The sequence below is a fragment of the Limanda limanda genome, chromosome 14, assembly GCF_963576545.1.
Source record: "Limanda limanda chromosome 14, fLimLim1.1, whole genome shotgun sequence".
NCBI classification, from domain to species: Eukaryota; Metazoa; Chordata; class Actinopteri; order Pleuronectiformes; family Pleuronectidae; genus Limanda; species Limanda limanda.
In genome coordinates this window covers 7,964,156-7,982,793 of record NC_083649.1, presented here as the reverse complement: position 1 = coordinate 7,982,793, position 18,638 = coordinate 7,964,156, and the positions used below count along the sequence as shown (strand labels likewise).

The 18,638-nt window shown below is 43.2% G+C and overlaps 1 protein-coding gene across 1 annotated transcript; it reads right to left on the bottom strand.

The window, feature by feature from the left end:
• Positions 1-2,506: 2,506 nt before the first annotated feature.
• On the bottom strand, positions 2,507-18,317 carry caln2 (calneuron 2). Its single transcript, XM_061086471.1, has 5 exons — positions 18,170-18,317; positions 13,397-13,540; positions 11,057-11,169; positions 4,911-5,064; positions 2,507-2,634 (listed from the first exon to the last, which is right to left on the bottom strand). The coding sequence occupies exons 1-5, from the start codon at positions 18,285-18,287 to the stop codon at positions 2,507-2,509; spliced, it is 657 nt and encodes a 218-aa protein (XP_060942454.1). The 5' UTR covers positions 18,288-18,317.
• Between the last annotated feature and the right edge of the window lie 321 nt (positions 18,318-18,638).

Sequence of the window (18,638 nt, the reverse complement as noted above, 5' to 3'; positions counted from 1 at the left end):
CCGTCGGTCAAATGTTAATGTGCTGAGGATATCAAAGACATGGACTGACTCACACGGATAAGTGTAGCACACATTACACAGCAGTTAATACAGGACCATGAGGCAGTGGGAACATTCCATAGAAAACCTAATGTGACTAAAACACACAATATATTTTATTTAATGTCAGTTTCAAACATCCACAGTGAGGCCTATAGACTCTAGATGACGTGAAAGAGAGATGATGATGATGATGATGATGATGTGACCTTGTATTTGCATATTTATGAAAATGTCCTCCCCTGCACTCTGATTTGATTAATAGCTGGTAGAAACTAGAAAAATGGCTGTTACAGTATAAATTGGAGAGTCAGATATGTGACCGTAGTACATACATTTAATTGAAATCTAGGCTGTGCCTCCACAAAGAAAGGTTAAATGGATTTCCCTGTCTTTCAAAGACACGGAAATCGAAACAACATGCATACTGATTTACAGTATAATACATTTTTGCTGTTATACTTGATCTTACAAAGCAAATTTTTTTTTTAATTCATAAAGAAAGCCCTCTCACCCTGGAAACAGACAGTGTAGAACTTTCCATGGTTGCACATTAGTTTGATTGAAATGTTTCATTTTGCTTTCATCCAGCACAGCAAAGGACAAAAGACAAAAACAGAATTGCCCCTGGAAATTAATCGGAACCCATGATGATGTAATCACGAGTAATGAATACCAATGATGTATAATTGTCATCATATTAGTGAAAATATTTTGAGGACATCTCTTAATATCACAAAACAATCACATAAAACACAATGAAAATGAAGTGATGAAATGAGTTCCACCGACACTTTAAACTTCAGGTAATTCAAATTTCTGAATGACAATTTGCTAACAATAAACGATTATAAATATATAATCAATACAATACAATTCCAGTGACGGTAGATAAACAGTGACATCTCTTTATTGCCCTGCACCACATTACAAAATAACCCCCCAAACATTTTCAGCCTCAAATTGAAACAAATTCGGATCTTCGACCTTGGGCGGCTCAGAGGAGCATGAATGTTAACACCTGCAGTGCGCTTATTAAAATTGTAGTGCTATCACATCTGAACCATAAAACATAGCTGTGACCCCAGAAACGATCGAAGGCCACCGCTGCTGTCACCTCGAGTCTCTCATCTAATCCTAAACCGTGCACCGGCCTCGTGTGCACATCCTGGGATGAGGGAGGGGGAAACAAAATCGTTGTTTTGCCATTACAACTAATGAACGTTCACTAATTCAGACCAACTGCCCCTGTGACACCGACACTACACACATCAGTGCTCAAAGCCTTGTTTCTGAGCACCTTGTAAACAGGGCTGATCAGGCGTTAAGCTGCAGTTTTCATTTGAACCACTAGGATGCAACCTTCACCTTGCCAACAGCGAGTCACAGCCCTACTGAGAATCCCTGATATGTCTCACTAGTTTTCTACCCTTCATACATTCTGCTGTAGAGAGGAACGATACATTACACAAGCTACGTAGCAATGAAATCCACGGGAAACGAGAGAGATGTCCGGTATGGCAGTGTACATACTGGTCTTGTGTGGTTTGGATTTGCCGTAGTCAATGAGATGCTGACGTGGAACATTGTCGCCCAACACAAAATAATTTATCTCAGCCTGGTTCTATTAATATCACAGAAACCACATCTCGAACGTCATTGGACAGATTCTATATCTCTTTTTATTTTCATATATCTTACACCTGTTGGTGAGTAGTGATCACCACCGTCTTTAACACACACACACACACGTTGGGTGACCAGTGAATCCATCAGTACCATGTTAGACTAACGAGTAGAGCTAGCGGGACAGAGGTCCCTCACTGAGTATCGAGTTGTGCTCCTTGAAGATGCACACGAATGTTCCATGTGCCCCAGGATCGAGGATTTAAACGTTTCACAAAAGGTTGCGATGTTTGTACAAGACGACAGAGTGAAAAGTGAGGGATTCACCATGCATTTAAATACTGTGTCCAACATTCAGTGCCCACATTCATTCAGTTCACATTCAGCGGGGTAACTTCCTGGGGTAAATATGCAGTTGTCCATAATAACTGCTGTTGTTTTTCTTTTTTTAAATCAGTAATGGCTCAAAGCACCTGATACACATATTTTTCTCGTAGACTAGAAAATCAAGTTTTAAAGAGCGCTCTTGATCTTCAAAACAGAATAGAAACAAAACAACCCACCATTCCACCCCCCCCCACCCAGTTTTCAGGTTCCTCACGACCGTTAAGTCCAGTCACTCTGCGTGGTCTATATCCACAATGCAAATCAAATACATCTCTCTCCATTTAACTCACGTTGTCTGGGTTTTTAAGTTCAACCTAAACTTAAGAGAAAGAATACAACTTGAACTGATTGTTTAGAGAAGTGCTTGGGTTGTGGCTGGTCCAGCTTTGGCTGCAAAGACAAGATGTGAGGTCGTGGCTGTCCTGTCCACTCCTCGTGCTCACAGTGCAATCGGTTACTCCATGCCGTTCCGCAGCATCTGATTGGCTGCGATGAGCATGACACTGATGATGAAAGCCATGGCGAAGGCGCAGATCAGACTTTTCCTGACGCACGTCTGCCGATTCTTCTTCTTAGGATGAACTGAGAGAGAGGGAAAAAAAACAGTAATAATTTCATTAACATTATGGATTGTCTGTGTAATTGTTAATTCCTGGTTTCATTCAAGTTGATTGGTCAATTTGTCTATGGCATGTGATGATCAGGGCAGTCACTCTTTCTCTTTTTCTTTCATATGAAAAAATGAAGCTGGGGATTTATTTCATAAGTTCTCAGATGATCATCATTCACGGCAGCAGTCCCCGTAAGAAACTGAAACCTTAGAAACCTCCATTATCTGAGCAAAGACTGTGACATTGAGTCAAAAGCTCTAAAAAAAAAGCTATTAAATGGACTTTTGAGTTTAAATCGACGACGATCGAGAATGAACCTCGAATCAAAACTCTGAAGAATTCCATAATCCTCCAGGCGTCCGTTTAAAATGTCAAATTCATGCATTTGAAGGAATTTCAACCAGTTTCGAAAACGGCTGAAATATCTGCTAAGGTTTGCAGCGCTTTTGCTTTGCACCTTATTTCTGTGACCCAGATCATCAGTGGAAGCGTCTGCGCTGTGAAGACGGATGAATACATGAGAGGCACAGACTGGCTCTAATCCTCACTCTGCCGCAGCCAAAACAAAGATGAGAGTAGTGAGGTGGAACTTTTTGTTCTGTTAACTATTTGTTTGGGCATCTTTCCCCCCCATAAGAGCTAATCTCTGGAGATTGGAAGGAGGGAGCAGAGGAATGACAAACGCGTCCTCCAACAGTTCCTTGCTGCCAAAGCAACGCCCAGAAGTCGTCTCTCTGTTGTCCCCCTTGTCTCAGTTTGTTAGAATCACACACCGCATCAATAAATCAAGTCGGAGCTTTGAGTCGTGGATCTGAGAGGGATTGTGAACACTGCTGAAGTCCCACTGGACACGAGGAGGATGGCAGCAGGCATGAAAGAAGGAAGATGAGGATGTGGGACGGGGGGTTAAAAGTACGGAGGGATAAAGCTGTTGATTACAAGAGAGGCTTTGCACCTCTTCATCCCTCCTTCGCCAACTCCTCCTCTTTCTTCCTTCTCTTGTTTTTCTTTCCTCTCACTAACTCCACAGCTTGCCCTTTCCTCAACACCAGAAACTTTGAGAAGAAGAAGTGCAGTGCCAGCAGTTCCCTGATCCCTTCTTCAGCCTCTTATCGCCTCCTTCACTGTCCCTTCGCTGCTAAATGTCTCCACTTCCTCTCATCTATCTCCTTTTAGCGGCTCCCAGTGACTGTCGGCCAGTACCCGATGGATTCATTAGGACTTTTCTGGCTTTGTGGCGCATTTGATCCGTCTTTACCTTTGTCCTAGTCGGACTTTGTGGATGTTTCATAGCAGAAGAGCTATTTCCAACTCTCACTGACACAGGGTCAGATTTATCTTTTCGTTTCCTTCTTCTCCCTCAAGCAAAATAACTTGAGTCTTATGCTGCAAGAAAAATGTCTTTTCAATTTCGCTTGCGTGTTCAAACATTGGCAATATTAAGCTGTTTTGGACCTTTCTCTCAGGACCAAGGCCGTACAGATGGAAGCTCTGTGTCAGATGGTGCCGTAATAACAGCAGAAGAAATAATTAAGGATTTCACCTTGAAACTTGTCAAGCAAAACCTCAAAAGTGGTTTAAAAGTGTGTTTGCATGTGTTATTTTTATCGTCCTCAATAAAACTGTTGTTTCCCGTTTTATTAGGTCTGTGAATAAAATGAAGAAAGCTTATCTAGCGAGTATTGTGCTGTTGCTGTGTCGCTGACGTCTGCAATAGATTTATTTATTCGTCTGCTCATCGATAATTTCACATCCAAGCTTGTTGCCATTTTAGTTTTGCTATAATAATGGATGTAGCTACGTAGCTCACAACAAGCTAATTATTCGGAATCATCCCAAGTAAACTCTGATTGGCTACTTTCAACAGCAGAAAAATACAACAAAAACTGATATAAATTGTTGCACAAATTGCAATAGATGTCTGGAAACAGGCTAGTTTAGCTCTTCTTTCAGTCTGAGCTGACCGCCTCGGGGCTGTAGCTTCATATTTTGCTCACAGACATGAGATCGTTATGGATTTCTTTGTGTTTTAAGTATCTTAGTCAATGTCCCATCTGTGAACATGGAGTAGGCAGGGTTTATGCCTTGTACTGCAACCAACCCTCAGGGGGGGATTTGGCTTCACTTTTGCGGCGCTGTCATGTCGTCCATCTTTACACACAGCCTGTGATTAAACGTGTCGTGTATTACAGTACAGAATTAGAGGTATATATAAAGCTTAAGTTTCCATGAGAACAGCTTCCTCACCTCCCTCGTACTCGGGGCAGTTCCCTGAGGCTTCGTTGAGGCTCTCCTCCTCGGTGATGATGATGTTCTCGATGTCCTTCATTGTCAGGTGGTCCCGGAAGGCGTGGAACAGCACCTGCTTCAGCTCATCCAGAGACAGCTGCTGCATGTCAAACTGCGGGGACACACGGCGATCAATGCAGACACAGTCATCCACAAACCGGCTCGGGGGCAGATAAATATAGATGTGATAAGATATGGATGAGGTGTGAAATGTAGTCGCGGTAAAAAAACCTGATGGCATCTATGAACGTGTGCTTTGTTGCCTACATGTGCTCTGCACAGGGTACAGTATGTAAGCAGGAGAGGTGTCAGTTGTAATGTAATGGCAGCGTGTTTGCTCGTGCATCACTGCTGCTATTTTTGGGAGCCGGAATCAGTATGCAAACCTGCGTGTGTGTGCAGTGATTAAGTTGGATACAAGCACTATTGATTTAATGGGCATATCAATTAAAATGAAAATACCAGCACATTAACTTCATTGTAGCTGCTTGCATCCTCAGGTGTTTGCTCTTGTTCGTATTGCAAATAGCTTTCGAGGCTCTGACCCATCTCTGACTTAAAGTATGAATCTTAGTCTGTGTCCTCCTCAGTGTCTGCCCTTCCCAAACATCACGTCCCACCTGTCCCGGCAGATCCCTCCTGCAATCTACACACACACATGCATAGAGTCCGTGTCTGTGATTATTACTGACAGACTCATATACAATCGGTTACCTATAGTCGAACACCCCAGATGGACACACTGCGGCAGACGAGGCAAAGAGGAAGAGAATAAGGGGTCGATAGAGAGTCGAGAGAGATGCTGCAAAAACAACAAAATGGAGAGTATGGCGAGGTCAGAGAAAACCGAGACGATGGAAGTGGGAGACACAGATGGAGCAAACAGAACTGGCAGACAATAGTGGTGGAGACGTACGAGTTGTGATGGTGGAGAAGAGATGCTCATTTCACCGAGGGGACTGTAATCCTGCCTGAGCTTCATTGCTTTGCTCACTAAATGCGAAACAGAGTCTTTCATACGTAAACACCTCGGGTAGAAACAACAGATACTGTTTTGCATAAGCTGCTTTCATACATGTGGGGATGTTTTCCTGAAGTTTTTCCGGAGGGGCGTGACGTAACAATTCGAACGCCAGGTCATTTGCTACGGACATCTGATGGAACTTTTCCTGGGAACCCCTGACAAAAATGTCAGAGGGAGCCCAAATTTCAATTGGGCACGAGTTGGCATGTTGATGTTGTTTCTAACACACAACAGAAGCAAAACTGGAAGAACACAAACATCTCAGGATGAATTGGAGGAGCTGTACATGTAGAAGACGCTGAGGATGTGATGAACATAACAAGAAAACAAAATTCTTACACAAGATGCAGAAACAGCAAGTAACTGCATTCTCTACAATCTCCTGCTGCGATCTTCATATGTGAAAAACAAAGTTCATGTCTGAGAACTGTGCAAATGAAAAATAGCAAATGTTAAAATTGTATTTTTGTGACTCTGAGCTGTCATGTCGTGCATGTTTGTGTAAAGTTTGTGTTGGCAGGCTGTCGTTACTCCCAGTTTGACGGAAATGTTTGAAACGCCTCAACAGCAACCTACTCTCGGTTATTAATACTTTCACCTCATGAAACACAACTGCAAAACAGTCAATCATTTGGATAATGATTTTCATACATATGTTCAAACAAAAGTATTGGACCTTGAACTGCTGTGACTCATGCCACCCTTATGTGACACTGCAGGGCAGATAAACAGGGAGCGGCAGCAGCAGCTGGAGGAGAAGCTCCATCGCTGCCACAGCTGTCTCTGCCTCCAGCGGCTGCCGGGAGACGGAGGAGCAACTCTTTGGACCGCAGCCGCAGGACAGACAACATGACGGCTCAGGACAGGAACATGCAGAACGTACACTGTTTCAATCTGCCTGGCTTAGTGGAGCTGCTACCTGTTACCAACCAGCGGAGAGATTTCTCCTCCTGTCTCTGAAGGACATCCACATCCACACAAACAACAAGCAGAGATGATGGGGAGATAACGACACACAGGAGTTCGTCTATCAGAGTGTGTTGTCTTTCACTGACAACACAAATATGGGATGTGTGTGTGTGCGGTGACCAGTGAGATGCTGAAGGAGTCAGGACACAGCAATCAGAGGAACAGGTGCTCACGCGCCGTCCTTCCTGTCTAATCCTGCCGGCACTCGTTCAGCTCAAACTGGATTCGTCAGTCGACCACCTGCTTCGTGTTGTGACCCTTCTCGCAAAAAGTCACCCAGAGTTACAACCTGGAACTTTTGTGTCTCTTATTCTCTTTTGTCCCTCTGATCTGTGCCGAAGTGCTTTAATGAAAAAGAATTAAAAAAGGGTGTTTATCCATGTGTTCTACATGTGCGCACACACATGCTCACAGAGGAAACATGCTGAGAAACACTGCAGGTAAGAGAGGGTATTTTTAACAGAAACAGCAGAGGCTAGAGCCAAGTACAAATGAATAATAGATTAATTAGATCCACAGAAACAGACACAGTCACAGGAGTCAGAAGACATTTTCCTTAAAATAGATCTGGTGAATGTGAAACAAAATGTTGTTCAGTGGAGCTGATGAAACAGACGAGCTGCTCAGGTCCGACCTTTCAGACACCAGTGTGAGAATAATTGCACTTATGGTTCTGCACTCTGGAAGAAAGCAGCCACCAAATGGCAGCCGTTACGTAACAGAGAAACACGTTCTTTAAAAAAACGTACTCTACATTTAGCATCACCGACTCAACAGATGTAGACGTCACTGGGAAAATTCTCCATCCTGCTTCCTCCTTCACTTTCTGTTCCCTATATACAGAAATACTGGCAGCTGGTCGAGCTTAAAATCATAAGTTTGGGGTAGAAAGCTCGGTATTGACTTCACATTTATAACATAACGTTTTACACAAATAAGAACAGACGACTTACTCGAGAAAGCTGAAGGGTCTGTCATTGATTTTCACTCAAACTATAGTTTCACCCCGAGACAGTTTTAAAGATGGATGACAAGACAGTTACTTGAAAAGAGACAGCAAATCATCTTGATCACCCCCTGGTGGCTTGCTGCAGTACAGGTCATAAACCCTGCTTCCTCCATGTCAGTGGACGGGACACGGACCAAACTAAAATGTCAAAGTGGAGTATACAGAGCTGGGGAAGCTATTTCTTATTTTTGTTTGTCCAGTACTCTATGTGAAGCGAAGCTAACGAGCTGCTGGTAATAGGAACAGCCATTAAAAAGATATTGATGTTCTCGTAAAATTCTTGGCAAGAAAACCAAACAAGTAGTTGTAGTTTTGTTTAGAAGCAGAACAGAACAGTGGGGTTTTCAAACGACTGTAATGATAAAGAGATGTGCACCTGCGGATCACTGCAGCAGCACGAGAGGAAAAGTACTGATCTGCAAAAGATGAAATTCATACACAAATCTGCAGGGGATGTTCAGATACTTCAGACCCTGCATGGGTGCATGTAAGGTAAAGTCACTGTTTACGTTCTTCATGTGGTTCAGCGTAATAACTGTCGTTCTCTGGTTTGCTGTCATACTTGAGTGAGTATTACCTGACCAATGAGATATTGAGCGAGCACCTGAATAAGAACGAGCACTAAACGGTCACTACTTTATGCCCCTGGTTTAAAATGATCAAACAATTAAAATTCACAACTCATAATTGCAGTAAACGGGGTTGAACACTCTTTCATGGTCATAGCTCAGGTCACACACTTGGCCATTAATCCATTAATCTGGTGCCCCATGTCTCCATGTTCTGTCCTGTGTCCTTGAGCAAGACACAAACCTCAGAGACCCTTCAGGACAAGAAGGGTCTGACAGATGAACGCGATGTGAGGCCGACCACCGACGACAACATTTCCCAGCTGTTGTAAAATGATCAACGATTCTGCAGACCTCTCTCCTGCAGTTGTTCCGCACAAATTTATGTGTCAGATTTTCTTATACACACTGTTATGAGCCGAAAATGACTCTTCGGGCACCGCGGCTTAATATGCAATGGAAGACCGGGCGCTTCCTTTTTCAACTTTAATTTCCTGCCTGTCAGCAGAAATGGGGTAACTTGAGTAAAGAGTTTTTCAAAGCTAAATCTCCCCTAGGTTCTCACTGTGACCAGGCTGCAGCGGAAAATAAACAGAAAAACAGGAATGTTTCTGAGATGTTTCACACCGAATCAAAGAGGAGGGACACACACTGAATGTATTCACGACAGACACACAAATGCACACACTGAGGAAAAATGTAATTACACAAACAAGTCAACACCAGCCTCCCTGATGAGGTCGTTCCTTCCACATCTCTCTGTGTGTGAGGATATTACCTGAACTGAGTGATTATGGCCCAACTTGATGGGTCTGCTTCTCTTTCCATCTTTTTCTTTTCAACACAATGACTCTCCCTCGCTGCCTGCCTCCCTCTGAGGTCTGTGAAAAATCAACACACACACACACAAACACACACACACAGCTCTCACAGTCCTCACACACTCTTCCTCCCACCATCTCATCCCCCTCCTCTTCTTCCTTATTATATTCTTTCCCTCTCTGCTCTCATCGTTCCCTCTCTCGCTTCGCCTGCATCTTTTCCTCTCTGGCTTTTCTTCCTGTCCTCCTTTCTTCCTCCTGTTTTCTCCCGGTCTTTGTGTCAGGTGGACATTGTAATTCACCCCTGAGACGCACACCGTCTGCGACCTTCACGAATTACAGTCTCTCGTACCGCTTTCTTTCATTCTCTCCCACTCTGCTCCTTTGTGGGTTTCACTTATATTCCTGTCTCTATGTGGGGCATCCCCCCCCCCCCCCGCTCCCACTGCACCACCCTCCCCTTCCCCACATATTGTCCAGCGTGCCTCGCTATTCTCTCATCTCTTTCAGCCTCGCTGGCTGGCACGCACTATAGTCCTTGCTGCTCCATCTCTCTGCCACAGATGCAATGTGTCTCATTTAATGTCTCTTTCACACAATTTAGAGAGAAACGATCCTGGTGTTAAAATCTGGAGGGTTTTTTTTTGCAGTAATTTATTTGTTTTTCTGATGTTTGAATGGCTTTTTTTTTTGGTGCATTTTCTGAAGTGATTGAACAATGAAATCGAGGATGAAGACTGCCTATATGTAAATGTGGCCCAGTATGTTTTTTTAACCTCACACACACACACACACACACACACACACACACACACACACACACACACACACACACACACACACACACACACACACAGACGTACACACACACACACACACATTTTTTCATTTCAGTGAGTCACCCTCTAAACGTTTCTCCTCTCATTTGACTCAAGGAAAGCAGAGAGCAGCTTCCTGAGAACTGTCGCCCGGCTCAACTAGCCGTTCTCACACTCAGCACCCCAACACACACACACACACACACACAAACACACAAACACACACTCCAAACTCTGCACTTTTCATTACTGTCGCATGTCTTATACCTACGAGGCACACAAACAAAAAACTCTCTGAGGGAAGCAAATTTTCTATCTGGAACAATTTCTCTAAAAACAAAGTAAGCACGTTCAAAAGCATGTAGATGAGCTGCAGCATTAACCACCACTGAGCCCAGTTTGGACTCTCGAAGCACACAAGCTCAGACTTTCCCCACAAAGTGGTGCATGCCTGAAATCTTTATTATGGTAATACCTTCTGCACCACTGTGAATGGTAAACCCCCACACACCCGGCCAAACTGAAGAAAACATGCATGTACACACACACACACACACAAACACACAGAGAGAAACACACTCAGCAGGTGACTTTTCCTTCAAGGTCCTCCTCCTCCAAGTTGAAAGAAAAAACGTCTCCATTTCTGACAGGGGAACAGAAGAAGTAGGCGGGGGGGCCTGAGAGTGTGTTTGTGTGTTTTTGCACTGAAGTATGTGCGTGCCTGTGCCGAGTTCCTGCAGAAACTAGGGCTGAGCTTAAGGAAGTCAGACCTGCTGAAATACGCAGTCAGTCAGACGTGAGAGAAGTGAGAGGAGTGGTTCAGGATGGAGTTGATAAGCGATGGAGTGAGTGATGAGAAACAGACTCTTTGCCAGCTGGGAGGAGGGAGCTCACCTGCCAGAAGATGTTGTCAATAGTGGTGCCCAGGAATCCTTCTCTGTTGTCGGACGACAGCAGTTTGGGCCCAAGTATCGTCATGAACTCCTCAAAGTCCACCTGGCCGTCCCCTGCAGTCACACACACACACACACACACACAGACACACACACCCACAGAAAGAGCCGGAGATAGACCGTGACGATAAGTAAGACACTCAGACAGGAAGGCTGGCAGACCGCAGCTCACGCATTTCATGCTGAAGTTTATTTGTTTGCAGAAACTAAGCAAATCTGAACAGGATGGATCAACAGACGGCTGTGCCCTCATCCGTGACAGACATTCACGGATCATCAATACTAAGTCTCCTTTTCGAATTTTCTGTAAACAATTATTAGCCGGATGTTTTTTTCTGCCACTTTTTGGGGAACATTTGGCCAATTTAAATTCAAAGAACACAACTTGTAAGACTTTGCATTATGCATTCTGCTGCTGAACGTTGTTGGAGATTGCAATCAACAGCCAGTGTCCCGTGGAATTAGTTCTCAGTGAACATCTCCACAAGAGCAGGTCTTATAAACTGAGTTAACTTACAACACAGACTTATTACACTGGATATTGCAAATATTGACATTACCAACAGTTAACAATGTTATCTAATCTTTATTGTTCGCAAGAATAAGCAGCATATCAGAGGAATAATTCTTCAGGAGTGTCAGTGCTGTTGTGTGGGGGCAGGATGTTTAATTTATGGATCTGTAGAAGTTTGCTCACGTTGAAACCAGATCAATCAGCGAGCTCATGTAAACTTGTTGTCGCAGATGTGTCTGGAACCGCCTGGCATTCAGACTGATTTACATCCATCCTTCAACTGGTTGGATCCATCCAATGAAACAGTTTTGATACAAAAAATGTCCGAGGGGTGACCAATGAATCGTCCTGCAAAGCTCACAGGTTCGGTTTCGGATCCAGAACTTTGCTTCTATCAGTACAGGTGAAATTCTCAAAAAGATATCGGAGGTCTGTTGAATCTTCTATTGAGGCGATATGAAACTAACTGGATGGTTTATTTTCTCTCGTAGAGGAAGCAAACACCTCATCTCTCTACATTTTCCCGTCACTCTGTGCTACATCCCATTTTCTGTTGCTCTGATTGGTTGCAGGTCTGTTCTGCAAACGTTACAGACGCCTCTTTAAAATGGAAAACGAACCGAGATGTTCCGGAACCGTTTGGAATTGTGAATGCCAGTTTAGAAGTTCCCTCAAAAACACTATGTTATTTGGTACTAATTAAAGGGAAAAGCAAGTTAGTTTTACACCAGTACACTGGCTATAATTGAAGTCTAATTAGGTGCAGAGTAGTTTAGAGAGTCTTTGAGTCAGTGCACAGCAGCTGAACATGCACAATGGTCTACAGAGAAGCAAAAAATTCAAGAAACGTTTTCAACAGTGTTTACTCGGGTTCAAACGGAGCTGTTCTTCCAAGGATACTCATTTTTCCCACTAAATTTATTGCTAAAATTACAGAGTTCTTTTGAGGCAAATTTTCAAGGAGATTACTGAGAAATGACTGCACAATTACAGGTTCATAAAACGCAGCGCTGCCATGTTTTACTGTGCATTAATAGTATAAAAGACGAGCGGGTCTCTGTTCTGAAACCTGACTGCAGTTTATTTTAAAGGCAGCTTTGAATTAACATAATATAATCGTACATTTTAAAAGCACTTTGCCCCAAACCTGAAGGGAGGGTGAGACGATAATGGCACAGATCAGCGGCTGAAGATTCCTTAGGGACATAAAACACCTGATAATAACTGATATGCTTTGACTAATTCTTCCAGCGACCACTTTCACTGCTTTATACGAGATGACACTGGGATGATTGGTGAGAGATCTGTCCTCGGAGAGAAACGTTGACCAGCTTGTTTGCGTTGCAGAGACCGTTTCCTCTGGGAATTCACAGACGGAGCTGGGGCTTAAGGAGCAGGAGCGGAAAGATTTGCTCTTTATCGTCTTGGGGGGAATTCGTTTTTTTTGACATCTGACCACCTGCTGGTCCTACGGAGGTTTATAGAAAGATTCTGAGGGAGCATTTCTGAAGAAAGCTGCAACGCTAAATCCCATTTGCCCAGAAGGAAGTTAAAAGAGGCTTTAATTTCTCTGTTTTTGGCATCATTTACATCACATTAAAATTCAACACACAGAAATATTCATACGACTCGGTTGCTTTGATAAGGAAAATAGATACTTGAAGCCTCAACAAATTTTAATACAGAAACAACCACTCGAAAGAAACATCCAGTATCTTTTTAACTGAACACTTGCTCATAAGAAATGTTGCTTGTGTGTTGCCTCACCGTCCATGTCCAGTCTCTGCATGATGATGGCCAGCTCCACTTCACTGGGCATGTAACCCAGGGAGCGCATGGCCATGCCCAGCTCCTGCTTGGAGATGAAACCATTCCCATCACGATCCAAGATACGAAACGCCTCACGGATCTCTGCGTGACAAACACACAACATATCACCGCACATGTTTGTCTGTCTCTCCTCGTCCTCTCTCTCTTGTTTGCTAGGTGAAACAAGACTTCACTTTCCTTTCGATGTCTTGTTTGTGTTTCGAAGGTCTGAGCTCTCCACAGCAGACGGAATTATTCATTCATCTTTAATTTTCATTACTCAAGGCCGGTACTTAATTGTTTGAGTGATTTCTCTGGTGTTTCCTGTGTGTTTGTGTTTTTGATAAAGAGCTGTGCTCCGCTATTTCAACGGTTTCCTTTAATTCATTCTCATTTCAGAGGTTGTGACAGACATTTGGAATTAATTAGGAGATTTGTTTACCACCGTTTTTACTTGTAACTTTATTTTCTTGCTCTGTTTGAAAAAATGGTCTTCTTGACACTAATTTCTCTACTAATTTCATCATCTATACCACTAATTACACAGATGCTGTTAAAACTCGATGAATAAAACACATAAAATAATAACGACAGTTCTGCAAAACCTCTACGACACATTTTTGCATCCTCTCCCCTCTTCATGTTCAGCCTGGTTTTCTTCAATCATCTTATTTACAGACTCCAAAGCAGACTCACTTCATATATTTTTATTTCAACAATCAATTAAATCCCTACTTGTGTGTAATAGAGTTCACCTGTACCTCTAACTCAGAGAATTACCACCTGACTCTGCAGTTCCTCTCAGCCGTAAAGAGTCTGAGCTCATTGTTTTTTTCGTTTTTACAGCTCACAACTTTAGTGTTCTGGCTCAATACCCTAATAGTATTGTGTTCGGTTGCAGCGGTGATAAAGCTCTTAAAACCCGACGGCAGAATTCCTGCTCAGCACCGAGCAGCAGACGCACAAAGAAGAAACTATCAGGTGAAAAACAGGATTTAAAAGTCACATATTCCTCAGCAGGTGGTAGAGACCAAAGCTGAGCTAAAAGAGGGAAATTTGGACACAAATTTTTCTTCCACGTGCAATCTTCCTGTGCCACATGACACAAATACATTTTCTAAAGATATTATTCTCATATGTATTGAAAGGTGTATATTATGTAAATTTTCAATTTTATTGCTTATTTTAATAAAATTGTATTCTTTACATGTCCCACTATCTGTAACAAGTGAATTTGATCAACATGCATGGAATCAACAAAGTTCATCTTATCTTATCTTAACTTTAAATTGTTGCTTTTAAAGCTTGTTGACAGCTCAAAAAAAACACTAAATACCGGTTTAACTCTGCAGTTTTGGTGCCTCTCTCTCTTGCTGCACCTTGTGACTTGTGCGTTACGCTTGTTGTCTTGACCAAAGATCGGTAAACACCCAGATGTGTCAACTTAGGAGCCAATTACAAACAACCTACTGCTTCAAACAAACATTGCATCAAGACATTATCTCTGTCTCCTGCTGGTGTCTTTAGCCTCATAAAGTCTAATCCTGAAATGTAAACACAGAGTCGTCAGATGGTGTCGGTGAGATGAACTCATCCAGGAGACGGAATGAATGATTAACAGATAGGAGGCAGGTCTGGAGAGGAAGCTGAAAGGTGCTTCCCCGGTGCTGATAACAGGCTTTCCCATTAAATGGAAGTGCTGCAACCTTTCTGTCAAGGTGAGGCTGAGCTCACGCAGTCCCTCCTCCCCCTCCCCCTCTTCCTCCTCCTCCTCTTCCTCCCTGCTCTCTGTCTTACTCCTTTTCCCTGTTTGTACTACATCTTTATATACTTATTGCATTTCACAACCCCCCCAGGGACCCATCCCTACCCCTTCGCACGGCACTGCACAATCACCACCAGCATAGCCAAGAGCATTTCTGACTCTCTCCTTCCACATAAAAGCCTTTTTCTGACTTGAAATTGTAAGTAAACGCACACGTCTCCCGAGGCGTCTATCTGTTAGTGCAGGAGAATTACTGAACCCTCTCAGGACCTCACAAAATACTCCACTCAATCACGGGCTAATTGCCTGTCAATCAGTTAGCCCCACGTGAGCTGAGGTGCGAGGGGGAGAGGTGGTCGAATTTATCGACTCGTTAAAGACACAGAGACAGGGCAGACTTCTCAGGTCTTTCTTCAACATCTATTCTCATGCCAGTGTTTCATTGTTCTGTGGATCCCGACACCTCGGTGGTTGGAAGTGGTGGCCTGCGTTCGGCAGAAACACAGTCGCAATCACAATTTCCTCAAGACTAATCCTTTTTCTAACTTAAACAATGAATTTTACATGAAATTCTTCTCGCTCTCTGTCTCTCTCAGGCCGTTTGTCATTAATATTCTTGTCCAGACATGCTGTTCCTTCCTTCCTTCCGCTGTGTAATAAGTCCGTCTCAGATCTGCCTCCTTTGCCTGTCTCTGCTCTGTCACTTGCGTGAGAGCCGAAGTTCAGTCGCGGCCCACATCTAAGCCTGTAAATATCCCCCACGGCTGCTAACTCGAGTCGAGCACCGTGCCGCCGCCGCCGCCTCACTTTCTATCTCACTAAATAAAGTGAGAATCAGAGGCGATTGGAATGGGAATGTGGGTGAGAGTGTGGCCTGGAAAAACAAAGCGAAACGTATCTGTATGCAGCTCAACAGCAAAGAGTACATTTTCAGTCGGGTATGAATGAGCTGGTCCCTGATGTATTACTGTGCAATTCCTGTGTGTGAGTGTGTGTGTGTCTGCGGTTGTGTATTACGAAGCCAGCCCCCTAGGATTGAACATGTTCTCACTGTGACTGATGAAACGCCTCAAAACCAGAGACGATGATAGCGGCCGTCTAACACACGGGTGATTAAATGGCCGTCTATCTGCGCCAACAGACGATCCTGGAAGAACCTTCGGCATCTCTCTGAAGTGGGATTAGGAGTTTCAAATGCTGACAGCAAACACAATGGTGATTTTGTCCGCGTCAAGCAATTTCATCAGCTGGATTTGTGGCTGACAGCGTCTGGATAATGACTCATCACGATGTCCACTGTCTCAGAGTCCAAATTCAATTTATGTAATAGCTTTACATAGGTTCAGAATGCTTTACCCTTCTCGCTGCCCTTGACGAGACACAAACTAACCGGACTAAAGATGATGAGATGTTTCAGTCGCAGCTCTGCTTTCACGACACCATGAGCAACTGTTTTAGCAAACTGGGTTGAGTTGAGCACAGGGGACGGTGGATTAAAAGATTTATGCTACAAAGTACTTCATCGCAGAGCTCGTTCGGGCAAACGACAAAAGGCCACATGTATAAACACAAACAGTCAGGGACACACTGGTGCTCCGTCCTCACACGGTGACAGGATTAGATTTTTGTGTGACGTGCAACCTTTAAAGTAACATGTTAGGTTGTGTCATGAGTTCAAATCACTGGAAACACCCGGAGCATGAAGTCAAAACTTCTGTCTGTCAGTTGAAGACAATTTAAAGATAAATTGCTTCTACCTTGGTGTAATTTGTGTAGCTCTGGCTCTGATGAATGAGCTATCCTATATTAAATGCGCTAATTCCAGATTAGCTACCACATTATTTGTTATGATTCTATAACTGATACAAAGGCAAACTGTGAGTGCAAACGCTTGCAACAAATACTGCAGCTGAACCAGAACATTTTATGTGTAGGCTACTGTGATGGAAGCTTACAACCGACAGAGTTGAATCGATTACCCTGAACAATTAAATGAAGATTAATTAAGGGGTAAAAGCCCACTGTGACCTCAATCATCGGTTTGTGAGCTGCCGTTTGGAATCCTCGAGTTTTGGATTTTGTCAATCACACGGTATCCATGCCCAATGCTTTATTGTCTATTAGACTCTAAATGAGACAGTAATTAAGAAATGAACATCATGATGTATTGAAGATTTAAAATGTTACAAATCAAATTTCTTATATTTTCTTATGTTGGCTTCACTTTCTACAACTATATTTATATATAATCCATGTGAGTAAAATCTGCTTTATACTAACTCTAGTACAATACATTAAAGAGCTATGTTTGTTTCATGTTGTGCAAGAAAATAAATGCAAATTTCACCACTTATTCTCATTTCTCGAAGGCACCTGGAGTATTTTTAGAGCTCACGTGCTGAGATCACATGAATTGCCGACTACAGCGCAGTATGACTATAAAATCTACGCTGTAATAACCTGTAGTTTTCCTGAAACAATACACTGGGTTGTGTAATCATGAGTATTATGTTATAGAAACCTGTAAATTTGACTTTACCATCAACCTGCAGAGGAAAACAAGCCTGAGTAACTACATCTGACAGATTTACACGTTGGACATAATGTGCATTGTCCCTTTTAAATAAATCAAATTAAAAGAATATCAAAAGCTATATTCAGTACAGTGCTGCTGACATCACTTGAATTAGGATTCTAATATCAATACATTTATGTCTTAATTCAGACTTGGTCAAACATATTTTAATTCCTTCAGACTCCTGGGTCCTGTGACTGATTCAATTTCCTAACAACTCTAATGGGCAAATGGAAAAACTTAACCCCGGGAGAGCCGGACCATTGTATCTACATTTTCCAGTTGAGGGACATAAATTGCTCGTAGGCGACCCCACTCTTTACCCTGCACTGCATACCCACCTCCCCTACACCCCCCAACCCCCCCTCTCTGTCTCTGTCAACGCTCTCACCTCCGAGCTCTTCCGTGGAGATGCTGTTGAGCTGGAAGGCTTCAGTGCCCTCTGCCAGGGAGCTGCTCAGGTAGTTGTCTGGATAGAGCAGGCCCGCCCGCACATGGTGGAATGGCATCTTCTCCCTGGGGAGCACACACACAAACACACACAAACACACAGTCAAAATAACCTTTGCATGTGTGTGTGTGCGTGTGTGTGTGTGTGTGTGTGTGTGTGTGTGTGTGTGAGAGCTACAGGTAAGAAGCATGTATATGTTTTCAAACACTGTTAAACATGTTCCCTTGTTAGAAACACGTTTCTGTGGAGGGACCATTGTTTCTTCCACTCTGACAATGCTCAATTCTGGGAGAAACCGCCGTCTCCTTGTGTCTGAATCACAGTGACAAATTATGTAATCACATTATAATTCAATGTAGTCACAGAGAAATATTCCACTGTTATTGTTCTGATAAACACCATCATTATT

Bases quoted from the DNA above. Each gene is read 5' to 3' on its own strand.
- caln2 (XM_061086471.1), bottom strand. From the start codon at position 18,287: ATGCCATTCCACCATGTGCGGGCGGGCCTGCTCTATCCAGACAACTAC. The intron at 5,065-11,056 runs GTGAGCTCCCTC...GTGTCCCCGCAG, and splicing joins TTGACAACATCTTCTGGCAG to TTTGACATGCAGCAGCTGTC. The intron at 2,635-4,910 runs GTGAGGAAGCTG...CCTCTCTCTCAG, and splicing joins CTGCCCCGAGTACGAGGGAG to TTCATCCTAAGAAGAAGAAT.